The sequence below is a fragment of the Megalopta genalis genome, chromosome 13 (assembly GCF_051020955.1).
Source record: "Megalopta genalis isolate 19385.01 chromosome 13, iyMegGena1_principal, whole genome shotgun sequence".
Classification (NCBI taxonomy): Eukaryota; Metazoa; Arthropoda; class Insecta; order Hymenoptera; family Halictidae; genus Megalopta; species Megalopta genalis.
Genome location: NC_135025.1, coordinates 6,124,850 through 6,151,320, shown reverse-complemented (window position 1 = coordinate 6,151,320; position 26,471 = coordinate 6,124,850). Strand labels below are relative to the sequence as shown.

At 37.6% G+C, this 26,471-nt stretch overlaps 1 protein-coding gene across 6 annotated transcripts; it reads left to right on the top strand.

Moving 5' to 3' along the window:
- On the top strand, nucleotides 1-26,471 carry GLS (glutaminase). 6 transcript variants are annotated; one of them, XM_033477035.2, is made up of 12 exons: nucleotides 1-299; nucleotides 4,581-4,666; nucleotides 11,795-11,830; nucleotides 15,013-15,112; nucleotides 15,209-15,351; nucleotides 15,452-15,825; nucleotides 16,375-16,655; nucleotides 16,732-16,908; nucleotides 17,929-18,089; nucleotides 19,713-19,856; nucleotides 21,126-21,266; nucleotides 22,640-26,471. In XM_033477035.2, exons 1-12 carry the CDS (start codon nucleotides 240-242, stop codon nucleotides 22,827-22,829), a joined length of 1,893 nt encoding a protein of 630 aa, XP_033332926.2. In that variant the 5' UTR covers nucleotides 1-239; the 3' UTR covers nucleotides 22,830-26,471. The 6 variants fall into 6 exon arrangements, 5 of the variants coding, with proteins under 5 accessions (XP_033332926.2, XP_033332927.2, XP_033332929.1 ...); XM_033477036.2 differs by having other exon boundaries at nucleotides 2-299; nucleotides 19,731-19,856; XM_033477038.2 differs by lacking the exons at nucleotides 1-299; nucleotides 4,581-4,666; nucleotides 11,795-11,830 and adding an exon at nucleotides 8,135-8,382.

Sequence of the window (26,471 nt, the reverse complement as noted above, 5' to 3'; positions counted from 1 at the left end):
ACCCTTAATACCCGCAGTACCTCAAAGTTAGCAGGACGTCGAGGGTCGCTCTCTCGCGTCGCTGTTTTCCTCCGAGAGCGTGTGCGTGCGTACGCGGGCGTGTTCCGAGAGCAGACTCCGAGAGCAGAGCCGACAGTGACACAACCCCCAGGTTCCTGCGAGAAACTCCAATTCCACACATCGGTTGGTCCGCCGTGATCTTCCTCGAGAGCAGCCGAGAACTGCTGAACACCAGAAAAATGCTGAAGCTCGTGAAGATCGGCGCGAACGGGATCGGGATGCTGCACATCAGCAACAAGGTGCGAAATCCGTGGTCTCGCGAGCCCCGTTATTGATCCGAGAGATTCCCGCGAAAAATTCGCCCGACTTCTTCTATCGTATTCGGCAGCTGGAGACAATCGCGCGTGTCTCTGTGGCGATCGAATCGAACGCTCAGACCTGGCCGCTTGCGATTAGCAGCATATGGGCTGCTGAGGCCGGCTAAACTGCGCGGTGTCCCAAGGGCTCGGGTTGCCATGCTTACTTGGAAAGGTCGAACTGGATAGCCGGAGATAATTCTGCTCTTCGAGATCTGTTCTTCGGCGATCTCGAAGAGATCTACTATTCTTCGGCGATCTCTTCGAGATCTGTTCTTCGGCGATCTCTTCGAGATCTATTATTCTTCGGCGATCTCTCCGAAATCTATTATTCTTCAGCGATCTATTCGAGATCTGTTCTTCTGCGATCTCGAAGAGATCTATTATTCTTCGGCGATCTATTCGAGATCTGTTCTTCGGCGATCTCTCCGAAATCTATTATTCTTCGGCGATCTCTTCGAGATCTGTTCTTCAGCGATCTCTTCGAGATCTATTATTCTTCGGCGATCTCTCCGAAATCTATTATTCTTCGGCGATCTATTCGAGATCTGTTCTTCGGCGATCTCTTCGAGATCTACTATTCTTCGGCGATCTCTTCGAGATCTGTTCTTCGGCGATCTCTCCGAAATCTATTATTCTTCGGCGATCTCTTCGAGATCTGTTCTTCGGCGATCTCTTCGAGATCTACTATTCTTCGGCGATCTCTCCGAAATCTATTATTCTTCGGCGATCTCTTCGAGATCTGTTCTTCGGCGATCTCTTCGAGATCTACTATTCTTCGGCGATCTCTTCGAGATCTGTTCTTCGGCGATCTCTTCGAGATCTATTTTTCGGCGATCTCTTCGAGATCTGTTCTTCGGCGATCTCTTCGAGATCTATTTTTCGGCGATCTCTTCGAGATCTGTTCTTCGGCGATCTCTTCGAGATCTATTTTTCGGCGATCTCTTCGAGATCTGTTCTTCGGCGATCTCTTCGAGATCTATTCTCCGGCGATCTCTTCGAGATCCATTCTTCGGCGGTAGAACGACCGATGACGATCGCTCCAGGGTCCAGGAGCACAGTTCACAAAGGACAAGAAGACAACTGCAGCAAACCACTTCTTCAAACCTTTCCGCGTTCGTTCGTATTTATCTGGATCGTCCGCTCGATACGCGCGACTTGTCGTCGCCTCGCCGAGCAAGCTTTTCGATCGCACGTTACGATACGAGCTCGCGTCGTTCTATTCACGTTTCGTCGTCCACGTGGGCGGTAGCAGCGGCCCATGGTCCATGGCCCACTTCGCCGACAGAAATACACGTTTCGTTCTACTAACGATTCACGGCGAAGTCGCGCGAGCAACGCACTCCAATTAGATCAACGACGTCTTTCCGCGACGATAAATTGCTGTCAACGTTCGACGACGACGACGTTGCGGCGGATCGGTTCCGATGCTCGTCGCGGCCGCGAACGGCGACCATCTTTCTTTTCTTCTTTTTTCTCGCCGGTTCGAAAACCGGAGGGGGTCCCGAAACTGGGTCAGGGACCCAGGCGGCACCGGTTGGTACCATTTGTTTTCGTGCGCGTACGTTCCGCTGATCCGAATTAGGGGTACACGTGCCAGGTTTCGGCTTAGGGTAGTTAGGGGTTGATTCATCGAAGGATCAATACGGAACTGCCCCTGGCAACTCCCTTCGCACGCTTCGCCGAGCCGAAATTCGTCGCACGCGAGACACGCCGGTCTTCGAACGGCTGACATCTATTCACCGGGTCCCCCGCGACCCTGATCCTGCCTCTACAATCGTCGGACCACCCCATGGTTTCAATACCCAGCTGCCGCGTTCGACTGCTTAACCTCGCGCCGATTAACCCTAAACCCACCGACGCCGATCGAACGATCGATTCCTTGGCTGTCTTTTTTTCGTTCTATTTTGTAGGATTATTGAAATCGTCTATTGACAATTATCGAAACGACGGAGCACGATAATAATAGTAATCGCGGAAAATCGAAACGAATGCAAGTTACTCGATTTTTGGAGAAGATTAAAAATAGTTCTCGTCGCTTTTAGTGCTCGGTGGATTTTATGGTAATTGGATTGCGATTTTTTGGGCGCTTATGGCATTTGCCAGATTGTAAATTATAAGAATATTTATATATATATAATATTATATATATTATATTATTATATATTATTATGATATATTATTAATATTATATTATTATATATTATTATGATATATTATTAATATTATATTATTATATATTATATTATATATATATATAATATAATATAATATAATAATATATATATATATATAGCATATTATATATATAGAATATTTCGGTTAGTAGCGATTCTTCCGGTTCACTGGAACAAATAAACGACACATAAGCGTGGTCTGTGTCAAAAGAAAAACTAGGACAAAAAATAGGAATTCGCAATGAAGTTTTCGCAGCTCAGCGTTGACCCTTCGCCTTTTCAAACTGATCGCGACGATTTCTAACAGGCTTCAAAAGGCCGCAGCTGCTTCTAAAAGCGCTTGATCACCAGGAGATAGATACTGTGTAATAATATGTCTCTGTTGGTTGGTTACGAAATGGTTGATTTAATTTTGTTCTAGTTGAAACGTTGCTTATTGCATTCTGGGAATCGTATTCTAGGATGTCAGTGGTTTGTCCAATCGATACACGAATCTGTTTCACAAGCATTTTCTGCTTTCAATATTATTCAATCTTTTATTGTTTCTCTTATCTTCCATAGAATTTTCTCTATTTCATATATTTTGAATGACAACATCGCGAGAATAAAAACGTAATTGGCCGAATTAAAGAGCAAAATGAAAATGAGTGAAAATTACCGGACAATCTTTTGCGCAGATAATTTGACATTTTAGTTGTTTTGATTGTTTTATCGAATGTACGAGAATAGTTTGAACAGTTCGTTTGATAGAAATTGTCAAAATGTTAGCTATTATTTGAAGGAGTGTATTAAAATGCACCCTCAATTAATTTACTGAAAATTGAGTCAGATTATAATCTATTTATATATATAATATAATATAATAATTATATTAAATATAATATTATATATTTTATATAATTATATATATATATTATATTAATATTATATATTAATATATATAATAATATTTTATATTATTATTATATATATAATATACATTTGTATAATTGTTAGATTCGATCTACATACCTTATAATTAAATTACATCTTAGCATTTTCGGATTGTTTTATTCGAAGCGTTCCAGAAAAATTTTAAATAATTTCAAGTAACAAAAGTAATAGCCTCGAAAAGAAATTATATTACATGATTGGAACAGTAAATGCAAATACATTACCGTGTAACGAATATCCTTGATTGTTTCGTGATGCTATTAATAGAACTCGCTCTACCACATTTCTGCCACAATTAACCAAGGTACATTACCGAACGGTCAAACAAAAGCGTTCACCCGTTCTTGGGTGTAACTGTGATGTTAGGTAACTTTGCACGAGTGATCGATCGAATGAGAAGTTACACCCATGTCCGCAAATATTGGGACACCGTTGAATGAGACAGTATCGTCTGAGCAATTATGTATTGCAAAATTACTGCTTCTACGAATGTATTTCTTTACGAAGGATTTCGTACATTAATTGCTGCGACATAAATCTCACAGACTACACAGAAATTAAATCATGTTTTTGCTTACATGTCAATAATATCACGAAATTATTGTTCCAATTAATCTCTCGAACTTTTAGCAACGAGTGCTTTTCGATCAAAGTTAACACTTTTTTTTTAGAACAAATCAGGTCTCGCAAAATAATATTTCTACGAATATCGTTCGATGTTCAGTATGAAAAGACGAGAACCGAAGCATCTGTTATAAAAACGCATCGCTTCGCGAACGAAATACAATAATTTCTCCCTAATTCGCGCTGAGATTGCGCGCAAAAATGGACAATTTGCGAAGCGGAGGTGCGATTATTCGAGCCTTGGCGGCTCGCTTTTTATACTTAACGATTGCCAGCAACTATGAAAACGAGATCCTCTTCTCGAACTGTCCATTTTTGCGCGCGATCCGAGCGCGAATTAGGCAGCGGAATTGCTGCATCGCTGTTTCCGACGAGACTGTTAGATGCCCTAATATATATTTACGGACACGTGCATGCATAATTGTAACTACGGACGCGGGAGAATGTTCGAAGGAGGTCTGATTACGATAGCAATATTGATTGGTTGCAGGGAAAGGCTGCGAAGAAGCTCGGAACTATAAAATACTTGGACGCCGCTTTCGGAAGTGCCTTAGAATTAGAACGCGCGCAAACACGGTAACGAACACGCACACTTATCTTCTCCTCTCTTGTGATTATTTAACAATTACGCTGGCGAACAGTCGGCACTATGAAAACTCTCGTTACGAGTTACCTTTCGTCCCGATGAAGCCGCGACCACGCGTTAACTTATATTCAAGCGAACGTTTCCGAAGCTTCTTATCAACGCGGAACACCTTCGCGTCGACGAATGCACGTGCTCGATGTTCAAATTACATTGCAGATCCCACGGAAATTGCCCGGCGAAAGGCAATCGCCTTGTTCGAACTTCGTTCAACCCTTTGCACTCGAATGTCACCTCTCCAAGGGACACAGCGAAACCGCTGTCAATTATTTTACTCTCCAAATTGATAATTTCTCAATCGTAGAAAGATCATTTGCAATATTTTAATTTTTATTTAAACAAATATTCCGACGGTTCTATCATTATATATATAATTATTATTATATTATTATTATATTATTATATTATATATATATATATTATATTGTTATATTATATTATATTATATTATATTATATTATATTATATTATATTATATTATATTATATTATATTATATTATATTATATTATATTATATTATATTATATTATATTATATCATATTATATTATTATTATTATTATTATTATTATTATTATTATTATATATATATATATTTTTTTAAAACGTCAACTTTGCCGATAAATGCGTGACCAGAGAAAATCCTCCGAGTGCAAAGGGTTAATAGTCGGTTACGAAGAAACATTAAACCTTCCCTTAGAATAAAAAATTCATCGATTAAATTTTATTATGAAGTCTATGAAGTCGTTGGCTTTGTTCTGTTTGGCGAATGAGGTATAATTTCTTGATTCGAGAGATAAAGCAAAAATGATTGGTCGATGATTATCCTCTAGAATCTCTTGTATCTTTGAGAAACGCGCGAGAGCTGAGCAAATTATAAAAAGGAATTTAAATAGACTGTTATCATTGCTTCGCGTTCTTAAAGCGAAACGATACAAACGGTGTGATATTTCATCCACGATGAAATGCGCAGATGCCTGCGCACTTGAAACACACGAGTGCCATTGACCGCGAGGACAAAGCCTAAAGTCTAAATATATATACAAATAATATATATATAATAATATTTATTATGTTTAATATATATTTAATATATAAAATATATATATAATAATAATATATCAATAATATATCAAATATTACTATTATAATATTAAATATTATATTAATATATATATTATTATTATTTATTTATTATATAATATTTCTATACAAAATATTATATATTTATTATATAATATTTGTATACACAAAATATTATATTACTATATCATTATTTATTTATATTATATTATATCATCATACTAGTATATGAAATATTAATTTGCATTGTTTTGAACATATTTAATCCTTCCGAGATTCTTGGCATGGCCAAGTCGAGCTACTAATCTCTTACAAAATTAAAAACAGCTGTTATAAAATTAATTTGCCTATCCTCGTAAAATCTATGAAAATCGCGATCATGGCACGCGTGCGTCGTCGACGGCGAAGGTGTCGATTATTATAGAAAACGTGAGGCACATCGATGCATCGGAATGCATAATACATATAATCGAGAAACACGAGAAGTTTCGCGACGAAAGTGCGACGCTCGTTAAGACACGTTGCGAATTGTGCGGCATCGTTCGAGCACGATTACGTAATTCGGTGATTAAATCTAAAACGTTTAGACAAGGAGCCGGCCCAGTTAAACTTCAACGTTGCGTAGAATAGTCCAATTGCTCGTGTCGCAGAGACCATTGTTGCGTATTCGAAATAAGGCTAAACGATTATCGCGTTCTCCCTTAACCGTAGAAAGATAACCATATGACAACGTACGTAAAAGAGAACCATACGCTTCAGAGTCGCATGCTTTTCTAAGGCGTCAATTTTATACTAACAATGGATATTTATTTAAGTTAATCTAGTCATTTTAAAGGTTTGGCATTATTGTAAAAATAAAATGCATTTATATTATATTGTTTTATATTTTAAGTAATTTTAAACTTAAATCACTAGACCTCTATGAAAAATTAACAAAAATCAACAGTCTTCGCAGGCGCCTCTGCGACGTAGGTTATCTTTCTCGGGTTAACCGAGGAACATCGTAGCAACGGAGAACCGATACACGCATTAGGTGGAACACAATGGGCTACCAATAAATCCGATGCAATCGATGCTGACGGTTCTCAATCGCGACTCTAAATCGCTGGAATAATGCTCGATCATGGTCGATCCTTCTGTCGCGTCGACGTCGTCGCGATTACATTATGATTCGTCTTTCTGCGAAATAGAATTTCAACCCTTTGCGAATTCGAAGCCGAATTTAATATAGTTCTTCCAAATTATACAATTCGTTTGAACGTTTAATGAAATAAAATGTATCATATTGCACTATTTACAACTTATTAAAATTATGAAAAAAAATACGAAATAAATATCCACGTGATTTTTAGATCTTGTAATTAGTATAACTTTCATTTTGCATAAAAATTCACAGTCTGGTCATTGCTACGGCAAATAAATATCACGTAATATCGTAATAAATATCCACGTATTTTCTAGATCTTGTAATTGGTGCAATTTTTATTTTGCATAAAAATTCACACTCTGGTCATTGCTATGACAAATAAATATCACATAATATCGTAATAAATATCCACGTAATTTCTAGATCTTGTAATTAGTATAACTTTTATTTCGCGTAAAAATTCACAGTCTGGTCATTGCTACGACAAATAAATATCACATAATATCGTAATAAATATCCACGTATTTTCTAGATCTTGTAATTGGTGCAATTTTTATTTTGCATAAAAATTCACAGTTTGGTCATTGCTACGGCAAATAAATATCACGTAATATCGTAATAAATATCCACGTAATTTCTGTATCTTGTAATTAGTATAACTTTCATTTTGCATAAAAATTCACAGTCTGGTCATTGCTACGACAAATAAATATCACGTAATATCGTAATAAATACCCACGTAATTTCTAGATCTTGTAATTAATATAACTTTTATTTTGCATAAAAATTCACAGTCTGGTCATTGCTACGACAAATAAATATCACGTAACATCCTAATAAATATCCGCGTAATTTCTATATCTATTTTATTATTAATTTCTATATTAGTATAACTTTTATTTCGCATAAAAATTCACAGTCTGATCATTGCTACGACATCGGCCGTTGCTGCGACTGTTAAAGGGTTCCCTAAGTTTACAGAAAATGTGGATCTTGTCGAAACGTTAAAATTGAACGAATAAATTGAACTTCGTCCGGGAAAAACGGTTTTCCATGCTGCTGTACACCGTCGACGATCGCGTGGCCGATTAATTGAGAACCATTGATCTTCATAGATCCGACCCCAAGCATCGCAATTTATTGTCTTAACGACGTCGCTCCGCATTTAAATACGTTCGGCGGAACGCATGATTTTGTTCTCCGTAAGTTTGCTGGATCGATCGATCGATCCCGCGCGCTTACGGAAGAGAGTGTCGGCGCCGCGTTAAAAGGGTAGACATCGAGGATAACATCTCCGCGAACGATGAACAACTGGAGCTCGTTCGAATACGCCCTCGAGACCGAACGGAAGGCGATGGGCAAGAATTTCACCGGACACCACGCCGAGGATATCGCTGAATTTTACAATTCGTCGCTCTGGTGAGACTGTTACGGTAGAACCTCCTTTATCCGAGCTGTCCGGGGGATAACAAACATTTCGAATAACCGAGCGGGTTGAATAATAGAAGCTTATGTGTCACAGAGTTGGGCATTATTCGAGTAACATTTTATTCGAGTAAAATTTTATTCGAGTAGATTCTTCGAATAATGTGAATAAATTCTTCGAATATAAGGTTTTATTCGAATAATATCTCGATTAAATTACTCGAATCAAATTTTATTCGAATAACATATGGAATAAATTACTCGAATCAAATTTTATTCGAATAACATATGGAATAAATACTTCGAATCAAATTTTATTCGAATAACATATGGAATAAATTACTCGAATCAAATTTTAATCGAATAACATATGGAATAAATTACTCGAATCAAATTTTAATCGAATAACATATGGAATAAATTATTCGAATCAAATTTTATTCGAATAACATATGGAATAAATTACTCGAATCAAATTTTAATCGAATAACATATGGAATAAATACTTCGAATCAAATTTTATTCGAATAACATATGGAATAAATTACTCGAATAAAATTTTATTCGAATAACATCTCGAATAAATTACTCGAATGACATTCTATCCGAATAACATCTTGAATAAATTATTCGTACGACATTTTATTCGAATAATCATCTCGAGTAAATTATTCGAATAACCTTTGAAGAGGAAGTATTAATGAAGTATTGTAATTTCATTTTTAAACAGTTTTCAGATTTCTCACAAGCATGAAACAATTTAAAGCAAAAAAGACGAAGGTTCTTCTTATCATAGTGGTTTATTCAAGAAATTTGTTTGAAATTATTTCAATGAGACCACAGTTGTGTGTATAGTAAGAGCTGCTTTATATTTACGAGAATGGAAACGAGAAAATTTTGTTACATTTTCCATAATTTTGCTTATTTTCTTCCTTCAAGTATATCTTATTAACACTTTCTCTTCAAAGATTATTCGAATAGTTTATTCGACATGTTATTCATATAATTTATTCGACATGTTATTCGAATAAAATTTAATCTCCTCTTCCCAAATTGTCCATCCTCATTTACAAGCTGAAACAAAAATTAGGGAGAATCTATTGTAAATCGTTTCGTACAGGGTTTGCCTAATTTTGAGCTAATTGCAAATAAGTTGGACAATAAAATAAAGTATGCAAAATACGTTCGAACACGGGTGTCCGGCGCACGTGACCAGGTTCGTCGACGAAATCCTGACGGTCGCCGCGCGCTCGCCAGATGACTATCATTCGCGGTATCCGATCACCAGTCGTTCTAATTGAACCTAATCGACTGTTTGCTCGCAGGTGTGATCTCATCGTTCGTGGTATGTGCGGTGGTCGCTACGCAAATCTTTGTTGTTCAGACTCCGACGCGATTGTAATAATAATAAGAGTTATTATTTATAACTAAAAAGTTCGCGGATGTTTATGCATATTTTTATGGAAAATAGATATACAGTAGCGAACATAAAATATATATAAGACCGTATGAAAAGAAAAACGGTATAACTTTTTTTCAAACTGGACCAGATGACTTGAACCCATTTTTTAGATTATAGAGGGATCGATGTACTAGATAATGACCCTGATTTTTCAAATTTTGCTATTGTATTTGGAATGACGAAAAAAATAAGAAAAATTAATATTTTTCAATACTTTTTATCTATTGCTTTGCGCATGTCTATTTAGGAATACAGTAATGTCTCCCTTACTGACGCTCAGATTGTCCACTAAATTGGGCGATTTGGGAAGAGGAGATACGATTTTTATAATTGTGGACAATTCATAACTATAAAAATAAACCGCGAGACTCGAATAATCGTATCTCCTCTTCGCATATTGTCCATTTTTGTGCGCAATCTGGGCGTCAGTTAGGGAGACATTTCTGTACAGTAATGTCTCCCTTACTGACGCTCAGATTGTCCACTAAATTGGGCAATTTAGGAAAAGGAGATACGATTTTTATAATTGTGGACAATTTATAACAATAAAAATAAACCGCGAGACTCGAATAATCGTATCTTCTCTTCACATATTGTCCATTTTTGTGCGCAATCTGGGCGTCAGTTAGGGAGACATTTCTGTACAGTAATGTCTCCCTTACTGACGCTCAGATTGTCCACTAAATTGGGCAATTTAGGAAAAGGAGATACGATTTTTATAATTGTGGACAATTTATAACAATAAAAATAAACCGCGAGACTCGAATAATCGTATCTTCTCTTCACATATTGTCCATTTTTGTGCGCAATCTGGGCGTCAGTTAGGGAGACATTTCTGTACAGTAATGTCTCCCTTACTGACGCTCAGATTGTCCACTAAATTAGGCAATTTGGGAAAAGGAGATACGATTTTTATTATTGTGGACAATTTATAACTATAAAAATAAACCACAAGGCTCGAATAATCGTATCTTCTCTTCGTATATTGTCCATTTTTGTGGACAATCTGAGCGTCAATTAGAGAGACATACTGTAACGCTCTATTCCGAATCGAGGACCACGAAATTCTGTGAACAATTGAATCAAGTAAAATCGATTATTTTTGAAATCTGTAGATCGAAATGTACCCTCGACACTGAAACCGCTCGTAAACCGCTTAAACCAGAACTCGGTCTAAAAAGCCGGCACGACCGAGAAAAGAAAAAACGGCATCGATCTTCTTCCAGCCGCGAGGCGGAAAATCGCGGCCGATATTGACGGATACAATACAGTTTGTTTGCGATTATGCAAGCCGACCACCAGTGACGATCTCCAGTTTTTCATGGCGCCGTTTTGTTTGCTCGTTCGAAGCACGCTCGTACACACGAGCGAAAAAAAAAGAGAGAAAACAAAAAGAAAACACGTTAAAACGCACACCTGTCGTTTCTACTTGTTGGCGTTTCTGCTATTTTTGGATCGTGTTTCCCTGTCGTATGATAGCACAGCTCGTTTCCGTCCATATAAGCACCGTCCATATAAAGACAGCATCCCGAGTTCGATCTTCGCAGACATCGACGAACACTTTCGTTGGTTTCCGGCTTAAACGGAGCAACCGCGGCGGACTCGAATCGCGACATATTCCCTTAACTTTTTTGTTCGCGGCAATCACGGTTGTTTCGAAACGCTCGGCGACAAGGAAAAATACTTGCGGCGAAAAAATGAAGGAGAACAACCTGAGCATCGTTGTGCCTTACGTCGCGATAGACGAGGAACATTCGGCTGATAGCAAAGAATTGATACCGGTCAACAGCCCCGACGATTACGCGATCAGATCGAAGGTCGCGTGCTCCATCTGGCTAGAGAAGAAAGGTTACAAGTCTAAGAGGATGCTGGCGCGATTCCTTAGGTAATGATCACACTCGCATTGTCGACTGATACAACCTTTTCGTTGTGTTTCTTTTGCAGCGAGTACAGCTTCATTCATGACAGCCATTACATGTAGTGAGTACCGTGTGGAACGTGTTGTTGTTGTTGTTGTTATTATTATTATTATTATTATTATTATTATTATTATTATTATTATTATTATTACTACTACTACTACTACTACTACTACTACTACTACTACTACTACTACTACTACTACTACTACTACTACTACTATTATTATTATTATTATTATTATTATTATTATTATTATTGTTGTTGTTGTTGTTGTTGTTGTTGTTGTCTTTGTTGGTTGATGCATGACACAGACTGAAAGGTCCGAAGGCGAAGTACATACGGTAATTTCTCCCTAATTCGCGCTCAGACTGCGCACAAAATTGGAGCATTTGGAAGAGGAGATACGATTGTTCGAGCCTCGCGGCTCGTTTTTATAGTTATCGATTGTCAACAACTGTAAAAACGAGCCGCTAGGTTATTCAAGCCGAGCGTCAATTACGGAGAATTTACCGTGTTTAGTTTCCTGTCAGCAAAGATAAGAGTACAACTAGATAACGGACTACTGCAAAGAAATATATACGTTTGATACTGTCAATGTATACTATAATCATAATAATCTACTTACTTAATAATCTGCTGTCAATATATACTATAATCAATGTATATATTATAATCTTCTTTTACGAAGAAAAATCGAATGATTGAATAAGTTTTAGCACAGTGTAGCTAGCATGATATATATAATGATTTATAATTTATGATTTATATAATGATTATATATATTATTATTATAATATTATATTATATATATATATATATATATATATTACTATTATTATTATATTAATATAAATATATATATTATAATCATTGAATAAGTTTTAGCACAGTGTAGCTAGCATGATATATATAATGATTTATGATTTATGATTTATATAATGATTATATATATTATTATTATAATATTATATTATATATATATATATATATATTATTATTATTATATTAATATAAATATATATATTATAATCATTGAATAAGTTTTAGCACAGTGTAGCTAGCATATATATATATATATATATATATATATATAGAGAGAGAGAGAGAGAGAGAGAGAGAGAAGAGAATTTACTGTATATATTATATATACAGTAAATTCTCTCCAATTCCCCATCAGCTTGTAAACGAAAAAGTGGACAACTCAGGCAAACCAAGCAGAATTATTCGAGCCTCGTGTCTGGTTTGCTCGCGTTGTCCACTGTTGTTTGCAAGCTGAAGGACAATTGGAGAGAATTCACAGTATCGGGAAACATTTTCCAACACTCTGAATGGAACCTCTAACCAAGAGACAAGAAAACATAAAATACTTGAAACACACAGCATAATTCTAATGGAAGTTTATGAAGCAAGTTATTTCGTATTTTTTAAAACAGAGATATAGCGCCGATCGTTTAGCTATTATCCACGAATTTTGCTAGATTTCTCGGCAAGCCACGCAGTGAGAAAAATAAACGCTTCGCAACCAAAGTGCCATTTACTGTAATTAATCGAGCGATCTCGTTATAGATTCGCAACCCCTTGCCCTATAACACGACCCTGGACTCGCGTTGCAGGTTCCAAACTTTTTTTTATACCATTCATTTCCGTGAAACTGAGATGAAATTGTATTATTCTCTCATTAACATTTAGCTGTAATAAAATTCCAATGTGAAATTCTAATTATAACTGTAAAGAAACGTCGGTGGACGAGGGGTTGAAGACAACCGTTCTTCCAAAAACCCAGCAGTTTGCAATGTTCTCCTTATTCTGCATGAAACGGTAGATTGCATGCTCCTTAGAAGTACTATGCACATTAGGGTCGTCCTTAGCTGTAGGTGGCGAAAATGATTTTTGCATTTTCTTCTGGCTAACCCCTCTCCCCCAAATTGTGCTATATGATGAAAAAAATAATGCGTTCCACTGTTCTAGAGGCAGTCTTATAATAATCTGTTATAGTGAAATTAATTGATTAATTGATTAATTTATTAATTTTCTTATAACGTATAATTAGAGATCAAGTTTAGATAATATTATGTACATACAAGACACTATATTTTCATGAAAAAATATTCACTACTGCATCTGAAATAGTGGAACACATTTACATTGAAATAATATATAATCATATTTTATTGTTTAATTATAATATATAATAATATAATAATGTATAATTAGAGATCAAGTTTAGATAATATTATGTACACACAAGACGTTATATTTTCATGAAAAAATATTCACTACTGCATCTGAAATAGTGGAACACATTTACATTGAAATAATATATAATCATATTTTATTGTTTAATTATAATATATAATAATATAATAATGTATAATTAGAGATCAAGTTTAGATCATATTATGTACATACAAGACATCATATTTTCATGAAAAAATATTCACTACTGCATCTAAAATAGTGGAACACATTTACGTTGAAATAATATATAATATATAATCATATTTTATTGTTTAATTATAATATATAATAATATAATAATGTATAATTAGAGATCAAGTTTAGATAATATTATGTACATACAAGACACTATATTTTCATGAAAAAATATTCACTACTGCATCTAAAATAGTGGAACACATTTACGTTGAAATAATATATAATATATAATCATATTTTATTGTTTAATTATAATATATAATAATATAATAATGTATAATTAGAGATCAAGTTTAGATCATATTATGTACATACAAGACACTATATTTTCATGAAAAAATATTCAGTACTGCATCTGAAATAGTGGAACACATTTACATTGAAATAATATATAATATATAATCATATTTTATTGTTTAATTATAATATATAATAATATAATAATGTATAATTAGAGATCAAGTTTAGATAATATTATGTACACACAAGACGTTATATTTTCATGAAAAAATATTCACTACTGCATCTAAAATAGTGGCACACATTTACATTGAAATTAACATTCAAATTAACAATGAAAAAAATAATAGAAATTTCGAAGCTTCGACACCGATGCGACACGGATTCCCGTTGTCCAATCGCTTTGCAATTTTGCACACATTATTTGTTCACCATGTAGCACAATTTGAAAGAAGAGGGTAAGCCAAAGGAAGCTCAAAAATAATATTTGACTCCTATGATTAAGGACCACCCTTGATGCACATACATAGACGATCGTTAACTAATTCCTCGGTCTGTTCTAGCACCAGAGACCAGGATCAAGCGACGAACGCCGAGGATGCATTATTCGACATGTTCAAAAACGAGGAGACCGAGCTTCTGCCGGTTGGCAAGTTCTTGGCCGTGAGTATCCGACGCGTAGAATCCTCGTAACGCGATTTCGCACGCGAGAGCGTCGTCCTTCGACGTTTCGCGTTATCTTGTTTCGCGTGTTTCAAGGCCCTGAGGACGACCGGTTTGAGGAACGACGACCCGAGGCTTCAAGAATTCTCGGACAACCTGCGAAAGGAACACTTGAAGACGGGAGGTCACGAGGGCGTTTCTCACGAGACGCAGAAACTGAACAGGGAACAATTCCGCAGGTGAGACGCAGCCGCGCGCCGAAATCGCCGCTTCGTCGCCGCAGAAAGCGATCGCTTCGACGGTTTCTGATCCCGATCTCGATCTCGGTCTCGTTCGCAGGATCATAAATCCGAACATAGTATTGATCTCGAGAGCGTTCAGGCACCAGTTCATCATCCCGGACTGGTCGGGCTTCACGAAACACATCGAGGACTTCTATTGGAAGTGCAAGTCGAACTCGGAGGGCAAGGTCGCGTCTTACATACCCCAGCTGGCTCGAATGAATCCGGATTACTGGGGCGTCTCGGTCTGCACGATCGATGGACAAAGGTTCAGCATCGGCGACACCTCCATACCGTTCACCCTGCAGAGCTGCAGCAAACCGTTGACTTACGCGATAGCCTTGGACAGGCTCAGCCAGGAAGTCGTCCATCAATATGTCGGCCAGGAGCCGTCCGGCAGGAATTTCAACGAGCTCGTGTTGGACTATAACAGTGAGTTCTAATAATAATACTAATATATATATATAATTTAAAAAATTGATTTAATTAAAATTAATAATATATAATATTAAATATTATATATTATTATTACTATATTATTATATTATATTATTATTATTATAGTATAATATAATAATAATAATAATATAATATAGAATATAGAATATAATAATATAATATAATATAATATAATATAATATAATAATATAATATAATATAATATAATATAATAATATAATATATATAATATAATATAATATAATATAATATAATATAATAATATAATATATATAATATAATAATATAATATAATATAATATAATAATATAATATATATAATATAATAATATAATAATATAATATAATATAATATAATATAATATAATATAATATAATATAATATAATAATATAATATATATAATATAATAATATAATATAATATAATATAATAATATAATATAATAATAATATAAAAATAATATTAACAACTAATAATCAATCTGCGAACGTGTCACAGCAATCTGTACGCATGTTTCCAGAGAAACCCCATAATCCTATGATCAACGCTGGCGCCATATTGGTCTGCTCCCTGCTGAAGGCGTTGATCAAGCCCGAGATGACGCTCGCGGAGAAGTTCGACTTCACGATGAATTATTTCAAGAGGCTGGCGGGCGGCGAGAATCTCGGCTTCAACAACGCCGTGTTTTTATCGGAGCGAGAGGTCGCCAACAGAAACTACGCGCTCGGCTTTTACATGAAGGAGCACGATTGTTATCCGGACAAGTCGAATTTACGTGATATAATGGACTTTTATTTCCAAGTAAGTCGCTTTTCGTTTCCGGTTGCTTCCGAAAGTCCTGTCCGCATTATTCGCAACGATGACATTTCGGCGTTAGTGTTGCTCGATGGAAGCTAATTGCGACACGATGGCGGTCATGGGTGCCACCCTCGCCAACGGCGGCATATGTCCTATTACCGAGGAGAAGGTCCTGAAGCCCGACAGCGTTCGAGACGTCCTCAGTCTGATGCACAGCTGCGGCATGTACGATTACAGCGGACAGTTCGCGTTCAAGGTAAATCGAAAGTGAAAACACCTGGAGGTGTCTAATCTCTCGCTGTGCAGCCGACGGTCATGCGTTTCGATCATCGTTACCGCGCGTCGTGATTCTGTAGATTTTGTAGCTTGTATCGTTTTTAACATTTATGGCTTTCGTAGATCTCGACGCGACGAGGATCGAGCCATTTTTCTCTGTTACTCTCGGAAATCTCGAAGAAATGTCGAATCTTCGATGTTAACCACCGTCGCCATTTTGATATTATCTCCTTTTATTTGTTCCCCCTCCTTTCGCTCATAAAAGGAGATAATATTATTAATGATATTATGATATTATATTAATATTATTAATATATATAATATATAATATAATATAATATATAATAATATATATTATTAATATTATTATTATTAATGATATTATTTATATTATATTTATATAATATTACATAAATATAAATATAATAATGTATTATATATAATACATTATAATATTATTAATGATATTATTAACATCGAAGATTCGACATTTCTTCGAGATTTATAAGCGAAAGGAGAGGGGGAAAGAAATAAATCTCTTCGCCATATAATCTCGCCAATAAATCTCTTCACAGAATTTCCGCTTCCACGCGAGACACAGTTGTTCCAACGAATTTTTATTGCAATAAATAAAAACTGTTCAATCGCGCAGAATAGTAGTCGAATGAAAACGTACTCGCTCTTTTAACCCTTTGCACTCGAAGCCGTTTTAATTGTAAACCTGAATCAACTTTTCTCACTTATAGCATCTCCATTTTATGTGACGAAGTCCATTTCACACATATGAAATTGAGCCTTAATTTACATTATCAAAATAATGTAAAAACTACCTTGGAACGTGGTGTAACGAATTTCAGTGGTTACATTATTATAGCCCCGGAGTCGCCACTCTCGAGCGCAAAGGGTTAATAGTTCGAATAAATTGGAAATCACGTAAGAAGATTGTACGACAAGCAATGCGATCTTCTAATCACGATCGAACGCGTCGATTAAATTGCAGGTCGGAATACCAGCTAAATCCGGAGTGTCGGGAAGCCTTCTGGTGGTGATCCCGAACGTGATGGGGATCTGCACGTGGTCGCCACCCCTGGATCCCCTCGGCAACTCGTGCCGAGGCGTGCAGTTCTGCGAGGAGCTCGTGACCGAGTTCAATTTTCACAGGTACGCGGCTCGATGTTGCTAAAACGGACGATCGATTTCGTTAGAAAGCTTCTTAGTGGTCGCAGTTATAACGAAACTTAGACGGGCGCGTGCACGACCGATTGCGAAATACTCGAATCATAGGATCGCGAGCGCAGCGAAAACCGACCGAATACGCGCGATTCCGGGAATCGCTCGCGATCCGGCATTCCGTTATTCGCGCTTGTCAGTCTTTAACCCTTTCGCTACGGGCGGGTTCTCCGTCGCGGTACTTCTGCTGAACAGAGCGCTGCGACATCACTGCACGCTACGCGACGGCGATCGTCAGCCGAAGTCGGTACTCCGCGGCGGTCGGCGGAGAACCTAAGCTGTTTGAATTGAATGAATTTTTCTCCAAAGGGTATTTATAAATAAAGGGTATTCCAGGGTATTTTATAACGTCTTAGCATGCGCTCTTTAATTTACAGTATGAGAGGAAATAACATTATGCAATATTATGCATCTTATGGAAAGCCACTATAGTGATCCGTAGTACCTCAGTGGCACCAAATGGAAAGCCACTATAGTGGTCCGTAGTACCTCAGTGGCATCTTATGGAAAGCCACTATAGTGATCCGTAGTACCTCAGTGGCACCAAATGGAAAGCCACTATAGTGGTCCGTAGTACCTCAGTGGCATCTTATGGAAAGCCACTATAGTGATCCGTAGTACCTCAGTGGCACCAAATGGAAAGCCACTATAGTGGTCCGTAGTACCTCAGTGGCATCTTATGGAAAGCCACTATAGTGGTCCGTAGTACCTCAGTGGCATCTTATGGAAAGCCACTATAGTGGTCCGTAGTACCTCAGTGGCACCAAATGGAAAGCCACTATAGTGGTCCGTAGTACCTCAGTGGCACCAAATGGAAAGCCACTATAGTGGTCCGTAGTACCTCAGTGGCATCTTATGGAAAGCCACTATAGTGGTCCGTAGTACCTCAGTGGCATCTTATGGAAAGCCACTATAGTGGTCCGTAGTACCTCAGTGGCATCTTATGGAAAGCCACTATAGTGGTCCGTAGTACCTCAGTGGCACCAAATGGAAAGCCACTATAGTGGTCCGTAGTACCTCAGTGGCACCAAATGGAAAGCCACTATAGTGGTCCGTAGTACCTCAGTGGCATCATATGGAAAGCCACTATAGTGATCCGTAGTACCTCAGTGGCACCAAATGGAAAGCCACTATAATGGTCCGTAGTACCTCAGTGGCATCATATGGAAAGCCACTATAGTGATCCGTAGTACCTCAGTGACATCTTATGGAGGGCCACTATAGTGGTCCGTAGTACCTCAGTGGCATCATATGGAAAGCCACTATAGTGGTCCGTAGTAGCGAAAGGGTTAATCTGTAAAAGCTTAATGCGATCCACGACCGAGAGTGACAACACATTAATCAATTGTTTATTTCCCTTCCTTTGCTCTTCTCTCACGACCCGCTCTACACGTTAACCCGCACGAACACCATCCACAACCACCTGCCCGTCAAAACTCTCTGTCTGCGCCTTCGAAAATCGGAACACGGACCGACCATCCAACGGCCGACGTAACTTCTTGGGCTATATTCATTGTCTCCCGTCGTCTCTCCATCCCGTCCCGATTAGTGTAGCACCTACTATGATCACAGGTACGACAATCTGAAACACGCGACGAACAAGAAGGATCCGAGGAGGCACAAGTACGAAACCAAGGGACTGTGCATCGTGAATCTGCTGTTCAGCGCGGCTAGCGGCGACGTCACCGCTTTGAGGAGGTTCGCAACTCGTTAAACTTCTGTCGTTGTCCCAACACCCCCCACCCCGCGATCACCGAGAAAATAGTATTATTGTTTGAAGAATTTCTCTTGAAAAGTTTATCGAAGAGAAGAAGCGGTTCAAAAATACGACGCGTCTCTCCGCGATAAAATGTCATTGAAAAGAATTATTTCATTCGGGTCGATGGCATTTTTTACACTCGCAATCTTAGCACAGTAACGTCTCCCTTACTGACGCTCAGATTGTTCACTAAATTGGATAATTTGGGAAGAGGAGATACGATTATATTTTTATAATTGTTGACAATTTATAACTATAAAAATAATGTCCATTTGTGTGGTCAATCTGGGCGTCAATTAGGGAGACATTACTGTACAGTAATGTCTCCAATACTGACGCTCAGATTGTCCACTAAATTGGATAATTTGGGAAGAGGAGATACGATTATATTTTTATAATTGTTGACAATTTATAACTATAAAAATAATGTCCATTTGTGTGGTCAATCTGGGCGTCAATTAGGGAGACATTACTGTACAATAATGTCTCCAATACTGACACTCAGATTGTCCACTAAATTGGATAATTTGGGAAGAGGAGATACGATTATATTTTTATAATTGTTGACAATTTATAACTATAAAAATAATGTCCATTTGTGTGGTCCATCTGGGCGTCAATTAGAGGGACATTACTGTACTATAATGTCTCCCATACTGACGCTCAAATCGTCCACTAAATTGGATAATTTGGGAAGAGGAGATACGATTATATTTTTATAATCGTGGACAATTTATAACTATAAAAATAAACCGCAAGACTCGAATAATCGTATCTCCTCTTCCCAAATTATCCATTCGCGTGGTCAATCTGGGCGTCAATTAGAGAGACATTACTGTACGTTCATTGCTCTTGATACATCGACCTGTATATCGACCTGATAATCGAACGTTGACCCGTAGCGTGCCCATAAAAATTATTGTATCTCAACTTGAAACAGTTTTCCACGTTGCCAAATTCCATCGTCGAACAAATCGAATGAACGTTTGCGCTCTGTGAAGCCAACGCCGCGGAAGATTATGGTCCATGCATGCTCGGTTTTGCAACTTAGCTTCGCATCTCGATTTTGCAACTTGGTTTTGCAACATGATGTTACAGTTCGGTTGCAAAATGTCGGTCGTTTTCAAGCCCCTTTGAAGATGGATCGTGTTCTGTCTTAGCAACGAGACCGGGAAAGAATTGTAGAGCGTTTCTGACTTCGATTTCAGGCATCGTTTGAGCGGCATGGACATGACGCTTTCGGATTATGATGGCAGAACAGCCCTGCATTTGGCAGCCAGCGAAGGCCACATCGACTGCGTCGAGTTTCTGATCGAGCAGTGCGCGGTCCCGCACGATCCCAAGGACAGGTAAGCCAAATTCTACACTCTCAAAATTGTGCAATTCTCAAAAAGTTATCGTCTGTCACGATCGATACTGGTGCTCTTGTCGGGACACGCTTTCTTTTACGGCTCGTTATAATCTCGATCGATGAATTTAATGACATCTTGGTAGAAAATAAACCGTGTAAATATTGGAGTGGTTACATACTTTAATATTGGAGCTTTGCAATAATTAAAACAGATGATTGGTAATACTTGGTGATACTACGAAGTTCTTTTAAATAATTTGAGGGCGTATTTGGAAAGTGTTCAGAGAGTATTATTTGGAAATTAGGATGAAGCAAGAGTACAAATTTTTGTCAGACAAGCTCTTTCAATTATTTTTTTACGTTGTCAATTTTCTCTTATCTCTGCAACACCGATAATTGGACCGTTTACTTCGAAAGTGATGTAAATCCACTTTTCAAAAAAAAATTCGTATATATATTTCCAATTTTAAATTGAACGAAACAATGGTATTTTTTAAGATATTAAATATTAACTAGTATTATTAACTTAAGGTAATATACTATTATAATAATAATATACTATTATATAGTATATTAATATAATATTATAATAATAATATACTATTATATAGTATATTAATATAATATTATAATAATAATATACTATTATATAGTATATTAATATAATATTATAATAATAATATACTATTATAATAATACTATTAACTGAAGGTTCCACTAAATTAATCAATTTAGTTTTAGTCTCTTTATTTATAACTAGTTAATATTTAATATCTTTAATATCTCCAAAATTAATCAATTTAGTGGAACTATTTATGACTAGTTAATATTTAATATCTTAAAAAATGCCAATGTTTCAATATAAAATTGCAAAAGTAAATATTAACCCATAAATCTGCATTATCTCATCAAAATTCGTCTGAAAGAAATGTATACAATCAAATTACACATCGACAAATTAAATAGAAACATTAACAGACTCGACATAATTGATTTATGCCTTTGAATCGACCAAATACGCCAACATTTAATTTCCAAATTGAAAACAATTAATTTCAAAATTACTTTCAAAATACCCAATTTTCAAATTGTCACTCGTTTCTAAGCTATCGATAAACATATCGACTAAGCAGAAATCTTTGCTATGAAGCAATCCTCTTCTGAGAAAACCATTAATTTAATCTGCCCGACACTCAACGCTGTCCTCGCTTTCGAGCGACCAACGAAATCGCAATCGTTCAACATCGACGCAAAGAAATATGGCATCCCGCCAAAAATATCGCAAAATTCCTCGATCGGGATCGTGCGTCAGACCCGCGGGATTTTCCCGATCGAACCGGATCACCGAGCTGATCGTGAGTCACGTTTCAGGTGGGGAAAGCGGCCGGTGGACGAGGCAGAAACGTTCGGGCACATGCAGGTGGTGGAATACCTGTGCAATTACGCGATAGCGCACAAAACGGAAATGGAGAACAGGGAGGAGGAGAAGGAGACCGAGAACCACGAGACCACGGAGCCGAGGAAACCCGCGGAGACCAGTGCTCGAAGTCCGCTACCATAAACGAGGCTTTAGATAGGATACTTTTTCATGGGAAACGTGATGCGCGTGTGTGTGCCTGCATGGCTGGTGCATCTGTGAGAATATTGGTGGGGCTGCGTGCCTCTGTGTGTATGCGTGTGAATTTTCGTGACGTAGGATAGGGAAAGAAAAAGGAATACAGTAATGTCTCCCTTACTGACGCTCAGATTGTCCACTAAATTGGATAATTTAAGAGGAGGAGACACGATTATTCGAGCCTTGCGGCTCGTTCTTACAATTGTGGACAATTTATAACTATAAAAATAAACCGCGAGGCTCGGATAATTGTATCTCCCCTTCGCATATTGTCCACTAAATTGGGCAATTTGGGAAGAGGAGATACGATCTTTATAATTGTGGATAATTTATAACTATCAAAATAAACCGCAAGACTCGGATAATTGTATGTTCCCTTCGCATATTGTCCATTTTTGTGCGCAATCTGGGCGTCAATTAGAGAAACATTGCTATACAGTAATGTCTCCCTTACTGACGCACAGATTGTCCACTGAATCGGGCATTTTGAGAAGAGGAGATACGATTTTTATAATTGTGGACAATTTATAACTATCAAAATAAACCGCGAGGCTCAGATAATTGTATCTCCCCTTCGCATATTGTCCACTAAATCGGGCAATTTGGGAAGAGGAGATACGATTTTTATAAGGACAATTTGTAACTATAAAAATAAACCGCGAGGCTCAAATAATCATATCTTCTCTTCGCATATTGACCATTTTTATGCGCAAACTGGGCGTCAGTTAGGGAGACATTTCTGTACAGTAATGTCTCCCATATTGACGCTCAGATTGTCCACTAAATCGGGCAATTTGGGAAGAGGAGATACGATTTTTATAATTGTGGACAATTTATAACTATAAAAATAAACCGCAAGACTCAAATTAATCGTATCTCCCCTTCGCATATTGTCCATTTTCGTGCGCAATCTGGGCGTCAATTGGGGAGACATTTCTGTACAGTAATGTCTCCCTTACTGACGCTCAGATTGTCCACTAAATCGGGCAATTTGGGAAGAAGAGATACGATTTTTATAATCATGGACAATTTATAACAATAAAAATAAACCGCAAGACTCAAATTAATCGTATCTCCCCTTCGCATATTGTCCATTTTTGTGCGCAATCTGGGCGTCAATTGGGGAGACATTTCTGTACAGTAATGTCTTCCTTACTGACGTTCAAATCGTCCACTAAATCGGGCAATTTGGGAAGAAGAGATACGATTTTTATAATCATGGACAATTTATAACTACAAAAATAAACCGCAAGACTCAAATTAATCGTATCTCCCCTTCGCATATTGTCCATTTTCGTGCGCAATCTGGGCGTCAATTGGGGAGACATTTCTGTACAGTAATGTCTCCCTTACTGACGCTCAGATTGTCCACTAAATCGGGCAATTTGGGAAGAGGAGATACGATTTTTATAATTGTGGACAATTTATAACTATAAAAATAAACCGCAAGACTCAAATTAATCGTATCTCCCCTTCGCATATTGTCCATTTTCGTGCGCAATCTGGGCGTCAATTGGGGAGACATTTCTGTACAGTAATGTCTCCCTTACTGACGCTCAGATTGTCCACTAAATCGGGCAATTTGGGAAGAAGAGATACGATTTTTATAATCATGGACAATTTATAACAATAAAAATAAACCGCAAGACTCAAATTAATCGTATCTCCCCTTCGCATATTGTCCATTTTTGTGCGCAATCTGGGCGTCAATTGGGGAGACATTTCTGTACAGTAATGTCTTCCTTACTGACGTTCAAATCGTCCACTAAATCGGGCAATTTGGGAAGAAGAGATACGATTTTTATAATCATGGACAATTTATAACTACAAAAATAAACCGCAAGACTCAAATTAATCGTATCTCCCCTTCGCATATTGTCCATTTTCGTGCGCAATCTGGGCGTCAATTGGGGAGACATTTCTGTACAGTAATGTCTCCCTTACTGACGCTCAGATTGTACACTAAATCGGGCAATTTGGGAAGAGAAGATACGATTTTTACAATTATGGACAATTTATAACTACAAAAATAAACCGCAAGACTCAAATTAATCGTATCTCCGCTTCCCATATTGTCCATTTCTCTGGACAATCTGAGCGTCAATCAGAGAGACATTACTGTACACCGCGCTAGGATCATGGACGCGATAACGGGGTAATCAAGGTCGCCGTGATTCTATCCTTGTTCCCGCGGAGAACACGGCCGATTTCGTTCGTGGCATATAACTTTTTCCAAGCGTTAGTCTTTAATCAACGGACGACCACCTGTTTCCTTTTTCCGCGGAGACACGGCGCAACGCGCTTCTTCCGCCGGCGTATTTATATTTTTTTATACTTCGTACACACACACACATGTTTCTCGCGCGTCGCCTTTTTCAGTGATTTTTGCGTTATTGTCGAAGAACATTGTTGCGCGGCATTTTCTAGCATTATTAGCATTATCCGGCGAAACACGTCCGGTTTGCGAAAGATTCGTGGGTGAAGCGGCCGTTGCTTAATCCGCTTGGCTGCGTCGATCCGTTTTTAACGATCGATTACGTACGCGTCTTCTTCTTTTTCTTTTGTTCTTTTTTTTGCATCGATCGAACACTGGGCGCAGTTTCTTTCGCCGCCATCATTCTAAAACGCGCGAAATTTGCGAACATGTTTCGCAAGCGTTGCGAAACTAAGTCGCGGGAGAAGCATTATCGTTGCACGATGTAAAATTGCTATTTCCTTGCGACGTGCGCGCGCGCGCGCGTCCTTCACAGCCAAGGGGTTAAGCAGGCGGCAACCATAATTTACAGTATTATCTGCTCCGATAGCGAACGTAAGAGTATTTCTGGCACGGTCGTGATCTGTGATTAAATTGGGGATTTTTACACGAATTATTCGCTCGATAGATTAACCCTTTGCGGTCGAAGCTATTCTAATTCGAAAACCAAAAGATGTTTCCTGATTTACAGTATTTCCATTTGCGAAGGGTTAATTGAGCCCTTTATTTTGCAAGTGGCATAAGCCACTTTGTTTTCAAGTCGATATATTTAAGGGTTTGCGTTTTAGAACGTTTAAAAATATAGATGCTAACTTTCGAGAAGATTCACTTGTATTTGTTATCTCAGGATACTGATATCTTTCTCGGTATAAATAATTTCGTATAAACATTAAAAAATCACCACTTTTCATTACGGTTAAAGTGACTTATGCCACCTTCAAAATAAACGGCTCAATTGTGAGAATCGAGAGATGAAAAGCATCGATTTCGTTGACTATAAATGATGATAAGGGGGGGCTCCCCTTCGAAGGGGAGGATAAATAAAGATCCCTATTCTATTCATAGCGTCGCGCGAACCAGGCTTAAGCCAATTATGATTTAAATCCGCCAATGAACCCGCATAATCAAGCGAAGGAAGAGATGTACATTTTCTTACGGTTAGCGTTCCATTCGTTTATGTGATACTCGTTCCTATTTCTCTAACATTTAAGAATTAATTAGCTCTCGACTGCTTGTTCTCCTTGTTTCCGAGCAGTGCTTCCGAACGCATTTCCGTGCCGTTAGGATCAGTCAATAAAACAGTCAATAAAGCCGATGAAAAAGCGTCTCGATTA

Excerpts from the sequence above, each read along its gene's own strand:
- GLS (XM_033477033.2), top strand. The coding sequence starts at position 11,323 with ATGATAGCACAGCTCGTTTCCGTCCATATAAGCACCGTCCATATAAAG. Across the intron at positions 15,113-15,208 it reads CGGTTGGCAAGTTCTTGGCC|GCCCTGAGGACGACCGGTTT; the intron begins GTGAGTATCCGA and ends GCGTGTTTCAAG. Across the intron at positions 19,857-21,125 it reads GACGTCACCGCTTTGAGGAG|GCATCGTTTGAGCGGCATGG; the intron begins GTTCGCAACTCG and ends CTTCGATTTCAG.